General features: G+C 36.1%; 2 protein-coding genes across 25 annotated transcripts in view; both read right to left on the reverse strand.

Moving 5' to 3' along the window:
• The window catches only part of LOC103716984 (casein kinase 1-like protein 4), a 26048-nt gene extending 11967 nt beyond the window's left edge, over positions 1-14081 (reverse strand). For 2 of the 21 annotated variants that reach the window (XM_089926639.1, XM_088709277.2), the window contains exons 1-19: positions 13806-14081; positions 13670-13710; positions 12965-13034; positions 12729-12877; positions 11325-11420; positions 11156-11226; positions 9861-9922; positions 9721-9784; positions 8845-8929; positions 8626-8752; positions 8081-8163; positions 7705-7762; positions 6155-6270; positions 3711-3911; positions 3507-3627; positions 3042-3141; positions 2848-2948; positions 1531-1588; positions 1125-1325 (exon numbers count right to left, since the gene is read on the reverse strand). In XM_089926639.1, the coding sequence (XP_089782765.1) occupies positions 3714-3911; positions 6155-6270; positions 7705-7762; positions 8081-8163; positions 8626-8752; positions 8845-8929; positions 9721-9784; positions 9861-9922; positions 11156-11226; positions 11325-11420; positions 12729-12877; positions 12965-13034; positions 13670-13710; positions 13806-13881 (1296 nt within the window). In that variant the 5' untranslated portion in view covers positions 13882-14081 and the 3' untranslated portion in view covers positions 1125-1325; positions 1531-1588; positions 2848-2948; ... (1 more) ...; positions 3507-3627; positions 3711-3713. Of the gene's footprint in view, positions 1-1000; positions 2949-3041; positions 3142-3406; positions 3628-3710; positions 3912-5419; positions 5566-6154; positions 6295-7704; positions 7763-8080; positions 8164-8625; positions 8753-8844; positions 8930-9720; positions 9785-9860; positions 9923-11155; positions 11227-11324; positions 11421-12728; positions 12878-12964; positions 13035-13466; positions 13637-13669; positions 13711-13805 lie in introns of those variants that run through there. The other 19 variants (XM_089926638.1, XM_088709279.1, XM_088709278.1 and 16 more) reach the window with 19 other exon arrangements.
• An 8205-nt stretch (positions 14082-22286) lies between these two features.
• Positions 22287-24229, reverse strand: LOC103716897 (mediator of RNA polymerase II transcription subunit). 4 transcript variants are annotated; one of them, XM_039130642.2, is made up of 5 exons: positions 23951-24229; positions 23705-23797; positions 23130-23197; positions 22941-23013; positions 22287-22816 (listed from the first exon to the last, which is right to left on the reverse strand). In XM_039130642.2, the coding sequence occupies exons 1-5, from the start codon at positions 24155-24157 to the stop codon at positions 22715-22717; spliced, it is 543 nt and encodes a 180-aa protein (XP_038986570.1). In that variant the 5' UTR covers positions 24158-24229; the 3' UTR covers positions 22287-22714. The 4 variants fall into 4 exon arrangements, with proteins under 4 accessions (XP_038986570.1, XP_038986569.1, XP_088565414.1 ...); XM_039130641.2 differs by having other exon boundaries at positions 22287-22831; XM_088709288.1 differs by having other exon boundaries at positions 22941-23016.

Below are 24229 nucleotides of genomic sequence, written 5' to 3' on the forward strand. Positions count from 1 at the left end.
ACATGAGTGCACACACCACCAAATGAAAAGCTAGGCATAATGCCATGACTCAATTCCAGCCACTCCACAATTGGTAAAATATTGGGGTTCTAAACAAAAGATCTTAGGCTCTTTTTCGGCAAAGCTTTTGAAGAGATAGAAAGCATTTTTGATATTCGATAAAAAAAAATCTAGCAGCTCTTTTAACCTTACAAAAAAGCTAAAAATATTTACTTGGAAGAAGCTCTATTTTAAAGCTTCTTCCCTTTCTAGTAGATATCGAGAAACTGTTTTAGCTTTAATAAAATTTTTGTGATAGACCAAAATGCCTACAAACAATCTCATAATTATCATCATATCATACCATATCATATTATTCTACTGTAAATATATAATGACATATTATACAACATAATTATATTATTATATTACACTATTATTATTATAATAATATACTAATAAATTACTATATTATATCATATCATATTGTTATACTATAAGTATAATATTATATTACATTATACTAATATAATATTACTATATTACATTATATTATAATAATAATATACTATATAATATTATTATATTATATTATACCATACTATTCCATACTATAACAAATTATACATCAATAATATACAATATTATATTACACTATTATAATAAAATTATATTGTATTTAAAATATTATATCACATTATATTATACTACAATAATATTATATTATGTAATAATGTGTAATATTAAATTGTATCATACTATACTATAAAATACCATGCAATATTTTTTATTATTATTTTATCGTACCAAAAATATTTTCTCAAATTATTCACTTAATATATATTAAAATTCTATATCACTTTAAAAATAGTTACCCAACACCAAATAGCTTTTTTTTGCTCCAGACAGCAATTCCACATAGGGCCTTAACCTGTATACATAAGAGCCTGATGGCTCTTTCTCAACCAGCAATTCCAATGCCGGGATTCATTTTTCTATGGCCATTGCTTAACAAGACTCCTTTGTGAAACTTAATTTATTAAAAAAATGGTAATAAACCAGATAAAGCAATGCAATGCATTTAAATCCAAATAAGATCAATTAAACATGCGCCTGCTATTGTATGGGTTTGTGCCCTAACGTACCCCAACCGCCTGTTACGTGCAATTATCCAAGAACCCACTGTGCTGCTTAAACTTGCTCAATCCCATCATTTTATCAACTACAGGACTGGGATGGAACTCATCAAACAAAGTACAAGATTTCCAAGCATGTTCTCAATCAAGCTGGCCATGGCTTCAACGGGGCATGAAAACTCGGCTCCCAATTCAAGCCTTCCTTGCAAGCTGAGATAGCCAAATAAATCAGGAAACAATAGCCAAGATGAATTAGATTGGATACAAACAACAATGACGTCACATGGATACCGGAGGGAAGAGGATGACAAATTCAACAAGAGAGAGAGAGAGAGCAGACAGGTAAAGCAAGCTACAAAAGCATACATTGATATAAGAAAGCCTAATTTTTGAAGCTAGGTCCAATATTACAGACCTGCTTAAATCTACCTTCCATAATTATTCTGCTTACATCTCCCGGATCGTGCATAATTCTGAAAAGGTAGCAAGCTGAAGTCACAGCATTATAAATTAGCAACATCTGCTATTTAGATAAAACAAAGCAGAAAAGAAAAGCGCATATACAATGCCACTGGGCATGTTAGCATGGCAATAGAATCACAATTTGTCATTCAAAATATTCAGCAACTGATTTAGGAATTATATATCTGAAACACATATACCAAAGTCTTGCAAAACAGGTTCAACAGAGATACTCCTATATGGTTAGCATTCGAACTTCAAACCAAGTAATTAAAAACCTGGTAAGCTAACATGCAAAGAAAGCAAAAAAATATGATCATCAAACAAGTGTAGCATTTTTCTTAAAGCATCACACATTTGCAATTCTGCATTTATACCCTTTTCCAAACACAAGGTTTTTAGAGAAGCAGTGCTGTTGCATAGTTAGATGGTAGCCTTTCTCAATCACAGCAGAGCAATACAATCATGAGACAATTGTAGTATTTTGTTTACAACATCAAAGGGATATGACACATACAGTCCGGCATTTATACCTGTTCCAAACACAATGTTCTAGAACCATAGCACTGTCACATAATTAGAAGGCAACCTTTTTAATCACTTATGCACCGTGCAAACCTTATAATGCATCACAAACTTCTACCATATGGGGGAGAATATATTAGAAATTACCTTTACTAGCAATTTGACAACAGACGACATACTACTGGACATAAAAGAATAAAGCAGGCGAATAAGAACAAGGTTAGGAATGGGCCTACAAATTTTGAAGGCAAACATGAAACTACCCAAAGCCTCCCTCCTGCAAAAAAATCCTTGAGTGAACAGACAACCTCACAACAGCTGAGATATTACATGAAGAAGATATATAGCATTCCAGCTCCATGGGAAGATGCTGATGTTTCAAGATTCAAGCAGTTTAATTATATGAATTTCAAGCACACCTTAAGATTAGGCTAGGATTAGACGATTCTGCATCCATGAATGCGAAATCTGGCAGAATCTCATTTGTTTGGGCCATTTTGGAAGGTATTTATGAGCATAATCTACATCTTTAGATTTTTTGCTCACTTGTATGTTTCTATAGAAAGAAAATCTTTCCGGATCACTATGAATAAATTCAACCCTTTCATCTCCCATGGTAATCTTTCAGAAATTCCCAGAATTCTGTGACATTTCTCAATCTGCAAAACTATGCACAGAAATCATAGAGAATTATCATGATCAGCTCTTTATAGTGCAGGGAGCATGGTGCGCCACCAAAGACTACCTTGTGGCTCTCCATAATCTGGAAAACCTGTTTATATATTCTCCATACTGAAAGCCAGGTTTCTTCAAAATTATCACCTTTTCAACCATTACAGCATCATCCTATGAAGAGTAGAAAACAGTAGATGAGATAATAGACATAAAGTTAATTCATAGAGAAATGAATTGTGTAAAATTCACAATTAAAACCTCTACCTGAAGAAGACTAGATTGCAGTAACCGACTTACGGTAAAGATGTACCGCTATTTGATGAAAGCCTCTTACAAAAAAGGATGGAAGATTGGCACCTGAAAACTAGATTATTGTGCTCTATTCAGATCCTGAGTGACTTGAGTTTGTAATACTAAAACTATTTCAGATGACCGTCCAGGGGTTTGAACGAAAGAATACAGCAACATAAAAAACATACAATGATAGAACCCAGAACAAATGAGCTCCAGAAAGCAGTAATTGTTACAACACACCCATGTAGCAAGGACAATGAAAACCATATAATCTATTAACAGAATAATGAATAAAGACATTTCACATTATCCAAGTTAAATGGAATGATAAAATATGCTAGACCAACATGAGTCAACTGTTTTAGTATTCAACACAACAGCAACCATGCCTTGTGAAGATCAGCATTTAACATCATCCAATGTGTCTGTAGTCACCTTAATAAAAATACAGCACGCATCCTGGTATCCAGAAAGTGACCTGAGCAATCATCACTTTGTAGCCATTTTCAGCAGCAAATGTAAACTGTTCTTCAGATCCTTCATGTTTGCATGATACCTGAATAACCAAAAGAGAACACCCTCGATAAGAGGAAGTTATTTATATGCAAGGCATGTGAACAGATAGTCGTACCAGCTTACCAGTCATTTGGCTGAAGCATTTCGCTGCAATGTAGGAATCCAACTGCTGGATGAACCAAAGTTGCTTCCTGAACCCTGACCAAGGTGTGAAGCATCAGCTGGCCCAGATTGTTTTGAGCTTAGAATATTTCTCTTTGAAGCACCAGGAAGAGCAAATGATGTAGGTGGCACCTCTGCATTTTCAGCAGTTGTTCCCACTCTCTGAAACCGACAAATTCCAATCACTTTTAGAAACTAAGAACTGCAAGCCAATTCATCTTGCATGATACTTCAAAGAACTTTTAAAAGACCGCCGTAAGAGAAAATTTAGATTACACTTACCATTACACCCTGGCAATAACTAGTTAACCAGAAAAGGAACAAGACCAGCAAAGAATGTTAAAAACAAGAATAAGGTAGCCAAGACCCAAAAAAACACCAGTTTTGGCCCAATAAAAGAAAATTAAAATGCAATATATATCTATTAATTGGTAATAGAAATTTCTTAGGAAGGAACATAAAATTATATAAAAAAGTCAGAATGAGGTTTTTGTTCACAATGGAATGTTGCTCTTGCACCCATTTTCTAAGTTCACCTCCAAATCTACAAGTAGAAGAGCAAAACCCAACGAAGATGGATTCTTTTGTATCGTTTATGCTATCCAGCGGTTTTTGTCCAGGTAGCCCAAAGAACATGTCCTTCAAATTGCAATTCAAATGCCATTCTGTCTTTCAAGGAAACTGGAGAGAACCAGATCCTTCTTCATTCAGTCTTAACACCAATGGAATAATGCAAGATTAGTAAACATGTCCATCTAACATATGCTTCAGATTTCCTCCAAAAAAACCTCACTAAAATACAACTAAAAAATCCCTTTGATAGAAGGCTGAGAAAATTTAAGTTTGCTCTGTGGCCGGGAAGCATAAATCAATTTTAGACCAGCTGATGGAATTTATGAAGTTCTCACTTCTTTAAAAATTAAGCTCCAATCAGCATCCCAGCAAAGCCAGAGAAATCTCAAAGAATTGAAGAAATTGTTAGGCTTAGGAAGGTACATAAAAACATCACAAAAGAAAAAAAATCAGAATGAGGTTTGTTCACACGTGAAATGCCGACGCTACACCCCTTCTCTAAGGTGTATCTACATGTAGAGTGAGACTAAACTGAGATGCAAGGTATGCTGAACGGACCGGTATCGGTCGGTTCAGCCCGTACCGTACCGGTGCCGACATGCACCCATACGATACAACTATTGAAATCGGTTCCGACCCAATCTAGGTCGGAACCGATCGGTTCATAGCCTGTACCGGTGCGAACTGGCTCGGTTCGCACCGGTATGGGGTGTTCTTCACGGGAGACAGCGTGTGGCTAAAGCCACGCGCTGTGGCACTTTCGGTATGGTACCGATTCGGCTCGGTTCGGTACCGGCACTGTATCGGTATCGAACCACACCGGTACGTCGGTACGATCGGTATGGCGAACTTTACTGAGATGGATTCTTTGGTCTTATTTATGATATCCCCCAATTTTTGTCCAATCCTGTAACCCAAAACACACATCTTCAAATTGCAATTCAAACGTCATTCTGTCTTTCTAGGAAACTGGAGAGAACCAGATTCTACTTCATTTGAAGACCTAATGCCAACAAAATAATGTAAGATTAATAAAATCTGTCCATCTAACATCAGATTTCCCAAAATACCTTAGCAAAGTACAACATCAAAATCACCTTCAATAAAATGTTGAGAAAATTTATGTTTGCTCTTGGCCAGAAGCACGAATTAATTTTTAAACCAGCTGAAGGAATATATATGAAGTGCTCGCTTCTTTTGAAAAACTAAGCCCCAATCAGCATCCCACCAAAGCCAGAGAAATCTAAAAGAATTGAAGTAATTGTTAAGCATATACCCAAAAAGGAATCAGGCTTAACACAACAAGATGGCAATGTTAGACAATAACTGCAAGATTAATGATAGGAAATATTAAAACATGCTAAAAATCAATGGTATGAACAGAAGTTAGAATATTTCCCATACATACATGCATACATGTTACATATATATTTGTGATTTTCAAGCAAATTTTATTGAATATTTAACCTTTTTCGATTTAGGGTGCTCGATCAATTTAGCAAAGGTAATTACTTCGTTGGAGAGCCTTTATGACAGTGAGGTTTCTAGGTGTGACGGGTTCGAAACACGGAAAGTCTCCCCACAAGCAGGGGAAGGTTGCATATATCTGACCCTTCCCAAACCTGCAGTGACGAGAGCCTTGTACAGCGGGCTGCCTTTTTTCAATTAGTCTGCTAGTGTGGTTTCAGACTAATACTCACATTATGATGAGTCCACTCCTACTAAGGACCCTTTTGAACTAAATAAACGGGAGACACTCATTTATTTTCTGAACCTCTTAGGCTCTCAAATTCAAAGCTGTGGAAACTGTAAACAGTGGATAAGTATGTTACCATCTTCTCAAGATGCTGCTTGTCAGAAATCAGATTTTTATCAGCTGAAGATTTAAACTGCATTTGAACTGTGGGACGTCCTGCATTACTTGGTCCAATGCGCTTTGTAGTATCATCTGGACAAGTGACATCATTTACCCCTTAAATTGGAGCAATTGACCGAAACAACAATGTTATTACCAAGTATTAGACAAACTTTATACTTTCTAAACATTCATGAATTCTAAAACGAAGTAGCAAGTACTTCTTGAAAACTTGATACAGCATCTATCAAGTAGTGAATAAGAATACATGCGACATCAAGTAGTGCAACAAAATTTCTAACCCAACCATCAGTAGCTGTTCCTTTAGAAAAGTATATATTTTTAAACAGCGGTTGAACCAGTTCTTTTCAAGAGGATGTCCAGGATGATGCTTCTAACTCCTTTATCAACATTATGTCCAAGTCAACTAATCAACTTTGGGAAGAACATGAGAAGCCAGTTAGTACTACCTAAAAGAGTTCACCAATATTTGTTTGGCCCAAGATATATGTCCACATTACACAACTTCAGAAAGTCTTTATAACCAAGTTAATAAGACACATTTGCAAAGCCTTTGGATTAAAAAAGTTGACTTGGAGTCCTTTAAGATACAATCGGGAATATTGGTTTACATTATTTTTGACTATAGATGTAGGATCGACAGCATTGATGGATGATAAGTTCCATCTGAAAGTAAATTGAAGCTCAATATCTAAACCTATAGTATATTAAAATAACAGGATTTTGAATTTGTGGAACATTCCATTTTGATTCTGTCCATCAACTGTTTACCCAAAATACCCTTCATTTTCTCCCTTTGTTCCAATCAGAACACTCAAATATCACAATTGATTTCTTTGTTTCAAATTATTTTGCTTTTGCCGTATATACAGCTATATGTATTCAATTTATTTATTTTCTATTTGCATATAACATGAATTTATCATAATTTTTAGAATATCAGTTAAACAAGAACAATGTCTACATTTATGCAATTTCTCTAAACATGTATCGAACATCCCCATTTGCTTGTAATTTAATATAGACCAATTTCTTGAAGGGTGAATCACAAAAATGGTCATAATGACACTTTTGCATGATCTGGTAACCGAGCATTATGATATTTTTTCCCCCGATCAAGATCAGAAAGAAGAGAAACAAATATCTGATTGTCGCTAAATCTACACCCACCACTTTTTTCCTGAAACCCCAGACAACTGCAAGAATGTTGTCTATGCCATAAATTATTTTTATGTTAAATCAATCTGAAAGGAGATGCCTCGCATACCACACTCAACTGAGAATGGAATATTCGACAGAACATCAAATTGGTCATTATTATCAAGTAACTCCATGCTGCACTCTAGTTCTGTGCAATTTTCACCCAGACCATCACATAAAAACATTGCCGACCACATCGTGCTACCAGTTACTGATGATCATCATAGTCAGACCACTTCCATTTTAATTGTATTGGTGTACTATAGCTATAAGTAAATGAAAAGCTTTCATGCAACTAGAGGCAACCTTGATGTTTGTCGATATCCATCGGGATTGCTTGGCTAGTCATTCCACCAGAGGCTGGCTGCCATTTTATACATCAAAATTTAATGAGTACCAACAGAGTTGCATCCCAACCTTGACTGCTGCAAGGAAAGATCTGAAGAAATACATGCATATTTTCTCACATGGTAAGAAAGCTAAATGATTCCTATATTAGTTGCCTCATGTATAAACACAGTATCCCCCCACAATAACAGTGAGAAAAACAGAAGTGTGTTTGTAAAATTTAAGTTGAATGCATATTGTTCCCCAGCAAGGAAAAAGTAAATAAGCATAAAAATCAGAGGAAAAAAAATCAGATGCTACACAGATGAGTCCTCAGTGAAATTAGGATACAAACTGAAAATCGAGGCTGAGCTTTTGTTCTTTGCGATTGCTGGTATTTCAAAATGCTCCAGTCAAAGATATAATCAAACTCGAAACCTGTCATAAGTGAGAGTAAATAGCAACTTCAATCGAACTAATAAAGCAAACGTTTTAATAGACCCTCATACAATTAGCTCACAGAGGCAGACTATGAACAACATGTTGGTGATAAATCCTATACAATATATGATTCAGCACTTAATATGCAAGATGGATCCCAAGGAAAACAAAAATAATTCACGAATTGTATCTCACTCTGAGAATTGCAATTCTACGCCTATTAAGAGAATGATTAACAAACTTTGCCACTTTTAATATCCCTTAAAAAATTAATTCTTGCATTCATCTTTTCATTTACAAATATAATATCATAATATCAAATGACCAAGAAAAAGCAAGCAAAGTGAATTCAAAGTTGGATATCATTCATCAAGACAGAGAACTGAAAATAAGTAGGGGGAATAGAAAGAGTTTCAGCATGCAAGGTTGGCAAAGTTGATAAGATTCATCAAGCCATACCTTCACGGTGAAACAAATCCCGGAATAGGCGCTTCAGAAATCCATAATCAGGTCGTTGATCAAATGTTAATGAATGACAGTAATGGAAGTAGGAGGCAAATTCCACTGGATGGGACTTACATAGAACCTATAAAAAGATCATTTTATCAATATGTCAATAAATAAATATCATCTAGAATTTATGGTTTATATTAAAATATATAAGTGATCAGTACAAACCTCTATAGGAGTCGAAAGCTTTTTCTCACATATTTTATCATATTTCTGCTTTTTCGTGGCTGCTTTTAGACCCTGCCATGGAAGACTTCATACAGTAATAGTATAACAAGTTGATTAGACCAGCCAAAAAAAGCAGACAACCACAGGAAACAGCAATATGCATAAGCAAATTCTTAAAATGTATGGTTGCACAGCATTGGCAGAGATACCAGATAGAAGGTAATGTTATAGTAAAGTGAAAAATGGAATGCTCCAAGTACGATTTTCATGTGACGGTAATTACTATTTTAGCATAACAAGACTATATCGTGTTTTATTTGACAACAAAAGGGTAAAAGATCACTTAACACACTATTACTAATATAACTGGACTGAAAGATTATAAACAGCAGTCTCAAAAACATAATGAACATGATTCTCTTAATTAGATACACAGAAATCTTCTATCCATAATTGAACAAAATCTATCAAGCTAAATGTAAAAGAAAACTGTAGCTATAACAACTTCCAAAATTGCAGGTGCAGCATTCTTGAGTTTCAAGAAGATTTTAGGAACTAAAAAACTTGATTCTATTAGAGACATTGCAACAAAATCATATCTTTGAAAAAGATATACCTTCCTCTTAGAAAACACAGAAGAACACAACCAAGTGATTCTAAACATAATGAACATGATTCTCTTAATTAGATACACAGAAATCTTCTATCCATAATTGAACAAAATCTATCAAGCTAAATGTAAAAGAAAACTGTAGCTATAATAACTTCCAAAATTGCAGGTGCAGCATTCTTGAGTTTCAAGAAGATTTTAGGAACTAAAAAACTTGATTCTATTAGAGACATTGCAACAAAATCATATCTTTGAAAAAGATATACCTTCCTCTTAGAAAATACAGAAGAACATAACCAAGTGATTCTAAATCATCCCGACGGCTTTGTTCTGGTTGTAAAAGGCTAGCGTAAGTCAGATCAAAAAATTAATCATACTTTCATAGTTTTGACTGGTCATCACTTACCTATGCCCATATGAGTGTTGCAACTTGCATAGCGAGCAGTACCAGTTAAATTTTTGTTTTCTCTGAAATAGAAACAGGAAAGAAAAAAGAATGCAACCAAGCATTCAGAATCATGAAGATGCTACTTGGTAGAAAAGAAAATATTAAACATATTATATTTACATAGGCACATGCATTGCACATTTGAGGAAAAACAATATAAAATTTTAATTTACAGTATACAAAATTATAAAAATAACATTAAAAATAATTAGATTTTTCTTACTTGTTTGCAGACTTTTTTGTATTTTCTATCTTTAAACTACTCTCACAAATACTATAGATATTTCCTTAGCCATCTACAACTGGTATTTCTAATTTTTCCTAATTTGTTTACCCTCATAAAATTTTATATTATGGCATTTTCACTATTTGTTTGCAGCACGATATTATTTTTTTAAGGAGGGAAAATAACAAAGTGAAAGATTTTTTTTTTGGCATGATCTTACCAAAAAGAAAATATTATATTATATTTTCCTTATATATTTCTAGTTGGCATCTTTAATTTTTTTCTTAATTAATTTTCTATTACAATTTTTTTGGTATGATCCTTTCCTTATATGTTTGTAATTATTTTTTGGATTTTTCCTTATCTTGTCGAAAGGTGAGATTTTTATTTTTTATTTGTTTATTGTTACAATTTTAATTAGGTAAAATTTCTTTATTTGTCTAAAACCGAGATCTTGATTTTGTTTCCTTATTTATATATAACCAGGATTGTATAGGTAATTCAAAAAAAAAGTGGAAGGCTATTTTCGGGATCAAAAAATGACAAACAGAATCTGGTATTTTTCAAAAATTATATTTTCATAGAGTAGAGATACATTCACACATATATCATAAGACTGTAATGAGTTTTACATGATTGGAGATTTTATGTATCTATATACTACAAAAGAAGTCAAAAGAAATGTTGGAAATGACATTTACAAGAATGCAGAAACTTGTAGCAGCTGCCAATAACAAGCATGATTGGAGATCATGCAGCCATCCCAAGACACAAAGCATATTTACAATTTTTTGTCATGTTCTACTGCCAGCTGAAAATATGTCATACTCCACAATCAAAGCATATCATGGAGACAATATACCAGATGAACAACATAATATGCACTTAACAATCAGCAACAACAACTAAATAGATTACTCTACTTCAAGATGACGAAAGTGGGAAAAGAATCAAGGTATAAGTTCGATCATAATAAGAAAGAATGCTCAGCTCATATATATTTTACTCAAGTAGTCACAGCTCTTACCTGTATGGGATATGGCGATTGGTGGTAGAATCCCGATATCTTTTTGCAAGACCAAAGTCGATGATGTATACCTACACAATGACATGGATAAATATATGATTGACGAAATTGAATTTGATTACATAAATGTGCCGACCATGGACTGATTAGAGCCAATCAAAGTCATTACCTGGTTTGCTTTCCGCCCAAGGCCCATGAGAAAGTTATCAGGTTTAATATCCCTATGTAAAAACCCTTTTGAATGAACATACTCAATTCTCGTAATCTGTAGTGGATCACCAAATATAGAGTAAGCATTACCCAGTACTACTTGTTTACAGGAATAGATAACTAAAAGTTAGGGTACTAAAAAATTAAACAAAGTGATATCAAAGGAAAAAAAGCCCAAAAGTCATGCTAATTCCATTCAATTCATTTACATTGTGTTTGGACAGGGAATAAGTGGAGGGTTAACCCTCTATTCCCTGACTTATCCTGCCAAACCACCTTTTTGGCCTGGTAGGATAGCCTATTCCCTCATGATGATTCATGAGGGGATATCCCTCCCACTTAAGGGATAAGTTTATTCCATGGGAAGGAGTGGAATAGGCTTATGCCCTCTCACGTTATAAGACCAATACTATATTATCCTCCACTTTTCCTATCCACTGTTATGTACACAAAAAGTGGGAGGGTAATTTTATCTTTATGACAAAAATCTAAATCATCGCAAAATCCAAAGTGCATTGAATGCACTCTATTTCCTCCCCTTATTTCCTCCCACTTATTCTTCCAACCAAATGCCAAAAGGCACTTATCCCACGGAATCCTACAAAATAAGCCCATCCCTTCTACAATTGCTGGATAACTTTTCTCGTTTCCTTAAAAGTTATTCTGCAACCAAGCATAGCTTCACAAAGCCCAGGGGAATTACTCTCCTCACAACATAATATATTTCTTAATCAGGAAAGTAGGTATGAAAGAAATAAGAGATAATAATTATCCACAATCCTCCTTAAAAGTATCATTCTGAATGCAACAACAAATTCTAGAAAACAGCTGCCAGAGAACAAGAGGTAAAGTGCATGTCGAACAAAGCCATCATGCGTCTCAGCTAGGTCAGCAATAATATGTTCTTAAACAGGAATTACTCTAATTTCTTAAACAGGAAAGTAGGTATAAAAGCAAATAAGACATAATTATTCACAATCCTCCTTAAAAGTATCATCCTCAAACGCGATGACAAATTCTAGAATACAGCTTCCAGAGATCAACAGACGAAGTGTATGTGGAACAAAACCATCACAGATCGTAGCTGGTCAGTAAGAAGGCTCATAATAGTTATACATGTAAATACAGAGGTTTTACCCACTACCTCATTGCTGTGTTTGTACACACAGAATACTAGATGCTATTCATCATTAAATGTAGCTTAGTTGCTTGGTGCTTCTCTTGTCATTTCTAGGCATAGTACAAAGTTTCAACCATTATGCTGCAACTTTTCTAAAACTACTTCGGTAAATATTTTATGACATAGGCATCAAAAACTTTTCATGATGATTATGATTTCCTGATATGCTAATTTTCTAATTACCATCTGATCTGCCAGAATCAGAACTGTCTTTAGTGAGAACTTCCGACCGCAATAGACAAACAGATCTTCAAGGCTTGGACCAAGCAAATCAAGAACAAGAACATTGTCATCTCCTTCTATACCGCACCATTTTATGTTTGCTATACCACCTGCATGAAGGACATCACAATTCAATTATCAGACATGTCAAGAACCTAGCAGTAGGCAGATGGTGTTGCTGTAACACTAAGACATACTTCCACTCTGAAGAATGTTATACAGCTTGGCCTCATAAAGCAACTGTGGGTGTTTGGTCTTGCTGTTCTCCTGTGCACAACACTCGTAAGATAAGCCATGGTTAAGCTTCGATTGAAATAAACTATAGGACCTAGCAACTAGAAACACCAGCAAAACCACGCCTTGATATAAAACTGAACAGATTACTGCACTCAAATTCTAAAAGAGATTACTGCAATTACTACTTTGTAGAGCTCCAATAATGTGAATTCTCAATAAAGAAATCAAAAGCCACAAAAAATTACTGCTTTTTGAATCCACTAAATAGATCCGGAAGGATCAAATCAAATTCAAAACAAGCTCCAACAATCAAAAACACGCCTTCAATAGTCCCTCCTAGATGGTCTGTACTCCGTCGCAAAACCAAGGGTTCCCCCCAGCAACTAGCAAAGCGATCACTTAAAAAGAAAATTCCAGGTCAAGAAATATCCAATTTTCTACTTGAAGAAAAACGTTTTTTACCCGACAAAGATACTCCATGACGACAATTCCCTCATCTCTCCTCGTCACCGAAATCAAGAAATCCCGATCAGAATAAAAACCAAACAAGAAACACAAATATCGGCACGAACATACTCCATGACGAGAATTCCCTTATCTCTCCTCGTCACCGACATCAAGAAATCCCGATCAGAATAAAACCCAAACAAGAAACATGAACTCACGATCTTGACCGCGACGATCTCGAACGTGTCAACGTGGGTCGCTGCAACAGATCAAACCAGCAGAAAGAAGAAATCAGTACTGCAAAAATATCGATCGATGCCAGAATTAAAGAAGAGAAGATGGCCGCGGACTCACCGAGAAAGATCTCACCGAAGGATCCGCTCCCGATCTTGCGCCCAAGCTTATACTTCCCGCCTACGATGCGCTCCATGCCTTATACCTACTCCCACCTCCTCACAAGCGCATCGAGAACTAGGGTATGGAAGAGAGAAGAGGGAGTGGAAGAGGGAGACAGAGGTGAGGTGCGTTGAGGAAAAGTCTCAAAAGACCGGAGATGGTTTGGTCATAAAAGTCAGTAGGAAGCGACACGAGGGGTATTTAAGGTATTTAAAGTTCACAAAAGTAACCTTCGCTCTCCTGAGCTAAGGGTAGTTCTATATACACCCCCCCTATTGCTCAGGACAACCCCCCCCCCCCCCCAAAAAACCAAAAATAAAAAACCCAAACTAACCTTTAGTGTAATTACCATATTGCCCTTGAAATTTTCTCATACACCCCCCTTCCTCCTCCTCCGTTTCGTTTTGAAAAGAAAAAAAAAAAACACCCCTCAAAAAAAAAACACCCCTCAAACCCCCCTTAAACCCCTCCTCCCCCGTTCCCCCTTCTCCCTCTCGTCGCCGGCATTCTCCCGATCTCCGACCACCTCACCGGCTTCTTCCGGAACCACCTCGCCGGCTTCTCCCGAAATTTTTTTTTTCACGGTTCGTGCTCCGTTCGGCACTGGATCGCCGAACAAAAGGCTTCTATTCGGCTGAACAGTGCCGAACAGAAGCCTTCTGTTCGGCAACCCTCAACCGAACAGATCTGTTCGGCTGCACAGTGCCGAACAGAAGGCTTCTGTCCGGCACTGTTCAGCCGAACAGAAGCCTTTTGTTCGGCGATCCAGTGCCGAACGAAGCACGAACCGTGAAAAAAAAAAATTTCGGGAGAAGCCGGCGAGGTGGTTCCGGGAGAAGCCGGCGAGGTGGTCGGAGATCGGGAGAATGCCGGCGACGAGAGGGAGAAGGGGGAACGGGGGGTTTTGGGCGTTGGCGAGGTGTTTTGGAGGGGAAGAGCGGGGTGGGGGGGGGGGTTTGGGGGGTGTAGAGAGCAATTTAGGTGAGGGGGTGGGGAGGGTGGGGGGTAATTTAGGAATTTTCAATTTTTTAGGGGTGTCCTAGCAAATGGGGGGGTGTAGAGAGTATTTAATTTTTTTTTAATTTTTGGGGGGTGTCCTGAGCAATAGGGGGGGTGTATATAGAACCACCCCTGAGGTAACGAGCTTATCCGCGTATGGTAAGCAAACAAATCGACCTGGTTGAACCGGACCTGTGACAAGGGTGCGCATGGATTGGAACAGGTTGGTTTTGTGCTAATATAAAATCAAACCGATTTAAAAAATGAAAATTAAAATTAAACCCAACGCCTATAAAAACTATTTGAAACCTTTCTAAAAAATTTGGTTCGATTTATTAAATTAATATCCTATTTTATATATAAAAGGGAAATAAGAAAATTTTAAAAAATTATTTTTTTATAGGAGATATATATGGGTCGGGTTGGGTTGGATTGAATCTGATTGGTTTGAATATTGGGTTTTTTGCATGAATACCCTTCTAAATATCGGATTTTGCATGAATACCCTTCTAAAATTGATATTTATATGTATAGGCCCGGTTCATCAGGTTCTACCACTGCAGGGCCCAATCATAGTCAAAATCTGAGTTTGATCCTGGCTCGGAAGGAACGCTAGCTATATGCTTAACACATGCAAGTCGAACGTTGTCTTCGGGGAGCTGGGCAGAAGGAAAAGAGGCTCCTACCCTCGTAAAACACTTGCTTTGCCATTCTACCCTTTTTTATTTTTATTTTTGCATATGTACCCATGTTATCTAACGACGTTAAAAAATTAACAGTTTCAAATTAAAATGACTAAAATATCCTTAATGGGTAGACATACAAATAGATTGTAATCCCGATAGAAGAAGAAGATAAGGGCAATAGCGTAATTTAAAAATTTTATTTTATTTTTAATTAATATAAATATGTTTTTTCTTAACACCGTTAAAACAATTATTATATTACGGACATTTGTACAATAACAAAATATTATGAGGGTATACATGCAAATATCAATTTTGAAAGGATATTAATGCAAAATTCGATATTTAGAAGGGTATCCATGCAAAAAATTCTTAAATATTTGTATGTGTATACGTATGCATGGGTCGGATCGGATCGGTTTGAATCGATTTTTTGAAATTCATATTGAAATCGTACCATTTTGGTTTAAAAACTTTCTTAACTAAATTATAAAAAAATTAATATAAAACAAACAGAAAAAAAAAAAAAAAACTTGAGTTTGAGGTTTTGACCGATCTCACTTGACTATTCCTGTTTGACTTGATTGGGTCCAAAACCCCAAGAAAAGTTACATCCAATTTAAGGTTATATGACTTGGTTTTGATCGCTTAGTTTTTGGATTAGGCTTATCCAAAAATTGGAGGATAAAAGAATAAAAAGCATTTGGATAAAAGCACTTTTATTATGAAAAGATGTTAGGTAAGGGGTTTTTATGCATTGCCATGATTCAGGAGTATATAAGGAAAGAATATCTCGTATGTAAAGATCGCAATGTAAAATATCATGCTTTCTTTCTTTTGGTGATTTATTGATTGGTGTACCTGTATGCTTTGGCTGTGAATGCATATGTTTGATTTGTGCTCTGGACCTCTCCTAGTAGGAGGTGGTAGATGGCATGTTAATAGACTATGGAGCGAGCAATTGGTGGTAGAACTATATGGCACCATGTCTCCATTGTATGTATGCATCAAATATTGAAGCATTTAACAAGTGAGAGGTGAGCTTGCTTTTCTTATTCTTGTTGGCAGTAGCTTTCATGATAAAAACTCAAGGTAGGAAGTTTAACAGCATCTATGTTCATACATTTGTGTTGCCACATAAATTGATAAGAAATATAAGTATCCATTCCAATACCAATAAGTAGGGGAAAAGGATTTAAGCTCCTCTGCTACTTGAGGCCATCTCTTTAGAACATTTTTACGGTGGCTTATTCTGAACTCACCTAATTTTCTCTTGGTAGGATGAGGTTGGATATCACTATGTCAATCCTCTTGGTGTTGGGTTCAAGATCCTCTACTATTTAATTTTCTGACCAGTGATATAATGGATCATATGACCAAATGCTGGATGGAAGGAAGTCACAAGAGATCATGAAAGAGGCTTAGAGGCAGAGGATTGGCTTTAGTGTTTTTTTTTCTCTTTTTTCAACTCAATTTAGGGGCAATTACATATGCTTTCTGTCAACTGATGTGGAGGGTTTGATTAAAAACGACAACCTTTAATTTGTTAGAGTCAATTAATAGCCTATAAAATCATTGACATAAAGGTGATAATCTTGCGGCATCATATAAAGGGGTGCATCCATATACATCCCATAAAGAGCTGCATGATGACATGCCTCTAGGTGATACCATTAGATGTCAATGCTTGCACATATGTGACACCATTTTGATACGATATAACCAGAATTGCATCTTAATGGCACATACATCTTTATATCTCGGCTAATTTTGTTGGATGGAACCCTCATCATGTGAGGGGCCTACTAATGCTACGTCTATTAGGATTTATCTAACTAGAAAATTCTAGCCATATTCTACTACCTATCATATTTTTATTTTCTACGTAGGAGTAGAAGAGTTTACGCAAGAAGAAATCAAAAAAATCCTAACAGCCTGTTGGCTTGTCGTGTTATTGTCTCAAAGAATGATAAGAGAGAGTCTAGAAGAAAGAGAGCAAAGCAATAGGTTCTGCTTCATTTTTTTGCATTAATTGGGGATCCTAAAGCCACATCTAATATGCTAGTGATCTACCAGAGAGATGATTATGTGGCATGCTAGTGATCTGCCACCTCATAATTTTCTTTTCTCCCAAAGATTGCCATGTAGGTATGGTTAACCACCTATGTCATGATGCATGTATTAGTTGAAAACCTCTAATCATGAAGCAATTGTTAGCAAGAAGTAAACCAGGAAAATTATGTCGATATAGATTTATGGAGCTAGGATGAGCAAATATCATCCTTAAAATGCTATTAAGAGGTGGTGTATTGACTTCTATCTGTATTTGTTTATCTAGTTCTCTTAAAAGGTTTGGTCTTCCCAAGTTGGTGCCAGCCAACAAAACTGACTTTTTTCCTGGCCAGTCCGGTCTAGATGATAGAACTAATTCCAAATGATCGGGTCGGTCCACTGTCCGGTTCGGTCGACTGTTTTAAGTTTTCAGGAGCAACTGAACCGAATCAGCCATGACTTCAAGAATCGAGAGTTAAGACATATTAGTTTGAGGGCAATAACATGCATTAACTTTGGCCGGTGTCACTGTACAATCTAGCGTTTGGCAGGATGTACAAAAAAAAGTTGCCATGGGAATAGGAATGGATTGGGTAATATCCGTTCGAATCTATTTTTTATATCCGAATCTATCCGAGTATAAATAGAAATTTAAACATTGGAATAATACAAATATGGAAAACAACTATTCAATTCTTATCCGAATATCTGATTCTATTTACAATCTTATTTAATTTTATATAGCATCAAAAAAAAATTACCATATTAATGTGTTATTAACTTGATTTATCATCTATTTAGCAATATTTTTGATTTCGTGGTCATAAAGTTTAGTTATCCGATTTATATTCGTAGTTATATCTATACTTTTGGTATCCGATTCGTATTCGTGTCTGTTGAAAATAAATATGGACATAAATTTTTGCATCTAACATCTATATCTGTATCTATATTCATCAAATAAAATAAATAAATATAAATATACTAGTTTCAATCTTATTTCCATCCCATCTTTCTTTCCACCTCTACTCCTCATGTCTGCTCGCTTGTTGCAATTATTTGATCCCATGTGTTACAACCCAAAACAAAACAGAAACATCAACGTCGGTATCATGAATCATGACTATCCAAGACCAAAAGCTTCTCTCCATGATCGAGCTGAACGGTATTTTGATCATTTTGCCGCACATTGTGCAGGCCTCGCCGATATAAGAGAGCTGGGGAAAGCCATTGATAAACAAATAATATGGTTGTTTACATGTGGGTTATATGAATATGCTTACGATTAGTTCATGACTTAAGTTTTCTAATTTAAGGATTGATAGAATTTAACATAAATTCTGACATAAATATGTTTCTCTTAATGATATTTTAATCGCCATAACCTAACCTACAAGTTTCGGAACTATAACTACATTGTCATATTTTTAACATTTTATCCTAATTTTATATGAAAATTATAAGTTAAATATTGAAAATAAATAAATATTCTTTGAGTATCCATGATTAATCTTCATCGTCAGAACGGGCCGATGCTGTGGATAACGGGTTGTAAAATACTTATAAATGTCTATTTATATTCCACAGTCGGCAAGGATTCATGACCTCAAGCGAAAACTACTAATGGGAGACCGGAAAATATATATACGTCTGTTTAGGGGGCTAAAAATAATTCTTTCTTATCATATTCTAAAGTCGGCAAACCTGCCAAAAAAATTGCAAAATAATCGGTTGTTGTGGTAACCTACAAGTAATTATATCATCGTATACTCGGTTCAGCTTTCTTTTTACGCGCTCCAAGTCATAACTGGAGACTTTGAAATAATTACTTGTCCACCTAGGGGCGTTAAAATAAGATTTTCCATGGCACATCTCCGTGAACCAAGCCGAGGGAGCGATTGAGAGCGACGGGGCGATAGCGAGAGAGAATCCCTCATCTCGATGATCAACGTCTCCGGCCTCCTCGCTCCGGAAACGAATCGCCGCCCCCTCCGCCGCCGCCCCGCCTCTCCACCTTCGAAGACTCCTTCCAGGCCAAGTTCTGCCTCCGCTCTCCTTTACGTTATCGGCGGAACCAGCATTCCGATCCGTTCCTCGATTTATGACAACAAAATTTAACCTTTCCTGTCGCCCAATGTAGCTCTCGAAGCCTACTCACGTTGCCTGGTACGCAATCGATGGTAGTTGTTCGAGGTTAGCTTCTGCTCTCATTCCAGAAATATATTCATCTCCATTATTCAATGTTCCAATCTTTTAAACTCTCTCATTCACATAACTTGATTGATATGTCGTATGTTGCAACGCATGCTCGCAAATCGAATACAATATCTTCTGGGAAGGTAACACTTGAGTGTTTGTGTGAATCTTTTTGCAATATGATATATTGTTTTTATATTTGAAAGAGTTGGTTCCTGGTTCCGGACTAATTAGGTTTTATCATGATCATACTCGCCTGAGAGGACGACATCCAACCGATCTTTATTGCGATCTTTTTGGCTTTTATGTCAAAACTAGATGTGGATGACTTCGAAATTTGAATGGCCCTTGCTTGTGTTATGTGGAGATGTTGGTGAAGTTAGCTGGTATAAAAAGAGATTGCATCTGTATACCTTAAAAGAAATCAAAGTAAATCTTTTTATGCAATTAGTGTCGCAGCATTGCAACACGATATGTTTCGTCACTTGTTAAATTTGACTATATTACTGATTGCTACACATGAGAGGTGTTGTATCTCATACCTCCCATCCACTTGTCCTAAGAATGTTAGAACTGCAATATATTGTAATTTGGATTCCTTCCTTATAATATATTTGAGGAGATAATTATTAAGAAAATCTCTATCATGATAGCCGCCTAACTTCAGCATACATGTCAAAAAGATTGATGTTATGATTGTTGTGAATGATTGGGCACAAGTATAAAATAAGCACCAGTGTTAATGTTAATGTTTCAATCCCATAGTACGTAACCCATGACTCCATGTTTGCTTGTTTAGAAAACTTTGGATTCAGAAAAAAAAAAAAAAGTTTTCTTGAGGAAAACAAAAAATAATCAAATTTTAAAAATCTATTTTACATTACTTTTTTCATCATCTGAATAGTTGAAAATTCTGATCTTCTAAAAAATTCAACTCTAGATATTGAAATATAAAACAAGCACTAGCGTAAATGTTCATATTTCACATTCTGCTCGAAGGTAATCGACAACTGCCATTGGTTGGATTGCAAAATGGTTTAACTTTAGAGTAGAGCATCCATTGTTGTTTGATATTTGGAAGCTTACTAATCATTGTGTTACATTCCATGCTTATCATGTCTATAAAGCAGCTAATGGAGCGGCATTTTATATTGCACAATATTCAAGCGGTACAATATGGTCCAATTATTCTTGTATCCATTTAGACTTTTGAGATATTTTATTTTTTGACTTTATTGGATCTACTCATACCCGATAGGTATGAATCTTCCAGCTTATCAAAAAAAAAAAGGATCAACACCCTAAATCTTTTCCAAGCAACAAATTGCATTGAAGCATTATCTGCAGAGTAGGATAATCATGCAATACACAAAGGCTATGGGATCTGATCTGCACCCCCAGGTCACCTATTGAAGTATAGGTAGTGCCATGGTTACCAAATCTGCTTCTTACTCTAAGCATTTTATTTTCCTTGTTATCTCAGTCATACCAAGGGAAAGGGCTCGTAGCCAAGAAGATCAAATTATATGGTGATTGAAGCCTGTGAGCTGCAATTTTCTCCTTATGTCCTAAAAATCTGGCAGAATTAATGGATCCAAGCCATGCATATTCCCTTGGGTATCCCAAGTTTGCCAAACACTAGCATGTAGTGAAGCAAACCATACTTGTGATGCTAATCCTTTGTCGTGATGGGGTCAACCACAATCATCAAACTCACACACATGCTGTAACAACGATGATCCAACCAAATTGACATGGTAAAGCATATGTATTTAGTCATTGTGCAGTGATTTTTTACCGCAAAAAAATCCTGCAGTGACTTGATTTAATTTTTCTCTATGATTTATTGTTTATAATTTTCTACTAACGTTCACATGGTTTTCCATATTGATTACTAAATCTATTGTGTTATACTCTAATTATTCTTTCCAAGACTATAGGAATCGTGACTTTAAATATATCTTCTTTAAGTTGTAGTTAATTGGCAAATGATGGAGCTGTCTAAGATATTGAGATGATGATAAATAAAAAATGCATTATTTCATGTTCCTAAAACTATCTATATTTGACCATTGGATATATAGGCTATACATATGCTAGAAATCTCTAAATCATAATACATTTTGATGGTAAACAATTTGGAGAGATGGTCATATATATCCAATAACTTGGATCATTGGTAGTTGGGTTCCGATCTTCGTTTCAGAACTGCCTTATTAAAGCTATTGTATAGGATCTACATATTAGTTTTACTCTCTCTCTCTCTCTCTCTCTCTCTCTCTCTCTCTCTCTCTCTCTCTCTCTCTTATATATATAAGTGATTGCACTCATATTATTATATAAGATTTTGCTCTCGATAGAAATTGTTTTCTTGATCTAATGTGATAATGAATGTTTGGACACAAATTTCTTCCAGCCACTCTTCATAAAGGTTGGGAGTAAAATTGAGAATGTTCTAGATAGAAAACAAATTGTCAATCTTTTTCTCCATGGAACAATATTTGGCTAGAGACCAAACCGTCTCATGTAGTTCTGCTTTGTTATGTTTATCATTAAATAAAATGAACTCAAGCTATCTAGATTACAACAGTAGCATACATCATGACGACAGATTAAGTGATATGTTACCTTGATTCCACTACCTAGGTGACTAAGGCATGTGACAGTGCTGGCTAATAATCTATGCTGGTTTGCTATATTGAGTTCTTCAACATTACATAAATTGTCAGAACACAGACTACTTATTAACGACACTAAGAAGCACTCTTTCTGTAATCAAAGAGTTGGGAGTGTAATCACCCTTCAATGTTTTGGGAGCTCTCTTACATACATTACTTCATCAAAATACCAGACTGTGAACGTTTAACGTACACTAGATTGATTTATAACTTACTCTTGTCAAACCCATGCATCCTCAGAACCTCTTGGAATCACTCACAGTGATAATTTAAGCTCCAAATCTAGCTCTTTTGAGTCACTTGAATCAGAGTTCTGACTGACTGAACCCAGTGAATGGCATCGATCATGCTGTATCATCTTTTGCACCGAGTCCTACAAGAGTAAGCTTGAGTTAAATCTCGGAATTATTTGATAATATAATTTTTCTAAGCATAAGGATAAAATTTGAAAAATTCAAGACACAATAGTTTTGTAAACAAACCTCCATTGTTTGTGTCAAAAGAGGAAGCGTCACAGCTGGTTGAACAAAATGATGAGGCGGCATCATGTAATTGCTGCTAGATAAGATATGATAGCAATCATAAAAAGGATACAAGATGTATCATAATGGTAAGATACTCATAAGAAACTATGCTGATATCATAATCTAATAGAAAGCACATAGAACTACCTAGATGCTGCATCAGCATAGTGATCACCAAACTTAATATCCGTTCTGTCACTGCCTCCAAATATCATCTGAAACCAAACGAGATTTATCCTTAAAACAAGAGTACATGAAAAGTTTATTACAAGGCTATAGACAAAGGTAGAATTTAATTTTGTTTTCCTTCCTTTTCATCTAGTATGAAGAAAATTAAGCTTGATATGATAAAGGGATCAAAGGTGATTATAAAGCATGGGGAGTATGACTCATCTAAATTCTTGAAGCAGAAAACTTGTTTTCCACCTAAAGATTTCAGAGTAACCTTTCCGCGGCAGACATCATGAAATTGAGACATGAAAACTATGACTAATTATAACACATCAAGAAGCCTTCCTGAGCAAAAGAGTGTCAAACATGGAGATTTCGCATGTCAGACATCAACAGCTTGCTCTCCCTCTCTCCCTCTCCCTCTCTCTCTCACACACACACGCACGCGCGCGCGCGCAGACACACGCACACACACACACACACAGAGAGAGAGGGAGTTTTTGCTTGTTTATACCATGACTATCTATTTTAATCGAGTTTGACATACATACCATGGTGTTGGGATGAACACCGAAGAGTGAAGACGTGGTGGCAATTGAAGAAGCATGAGGAGATGATGGAAATCCCATGTGTCTTGCATCCTCCTGCTAGAAGAAAACCATGAAAGGAAAAACTACAACCATCAGGGGATGCAAGAAACCTGTACCTCAATAAAAACAGCTAATAGATCTGAATATATTGCAGCAGATAAGAGAGAGAGAGAGAGAGGGGGGGGGGGGGGGGGGGGGGGGGGCGACCTTGGTGAGATTGGTATGAAATGGAGGGTGAAGTGAGGGGAGATAGCCAGCCATCATTTGATTGTATAATCTGATCTTTTCCAACTGAGCCACCCCAAGTCCTCTCTGGGGCTGCTTTGGCTTGTCTGTGTTGCTTTTCTTCCCCCTCCTTGATGACCCCGATCTTCCATTTCCCAAGTACAGCTCGCCATAGTGGCTGCTGCCCATCTCCTTTCCAATCAAACAAACGACCTGCCAAACTATACGACGAGAGAAAGAGAGAGGCCGATGGGGTGTCGG

The sequence above is a fragment of the Phoenix dactylifera genome, chromosome 12 (genome assembly GCF_051530095.1).
Source record: "Phoenix dactylifera cultivar Ajwa chromosome 12, Ajwa_hap1_PhDact_Kaust_v1.1, whole genome shotgun sequence".
In the NCBI taxonomy this organism is placed as follows: Eukaryota; Viridiplantae; Streptophyta; class Magnoliopsida; order Arecales; family Arecaceae; genus Phoenix; species Phoenix dactylifera.

What these genes read in the sequence shown, in the direction of transcription:
- LOC103716897 (XM_088709287.1), bottom strand. Translation starts at nt 24,157, where the DNA reads ATGGGCAGCAGCCACTATGGCGAGCTGTACTTGGGAAATGGAAGATCG. An exon ending in GTGTTCATCCCAACACCATG is followed by an intron (nt 23,198 to 23,704) that starts GTATGTATGTCA and finishes GTTTGGTTTCAG; the next exon opens with ATGATATTTGGAGGCAGTGA. An exon ending in TTTTGACACAAACAATGGAG is followed by an intron (nt 22,832 to 22,940) that starts GTTTGTTTACAA and finishes TTACTCTTGTAG; the next exon opens with GACTCGGTGCAAAAGATGAT.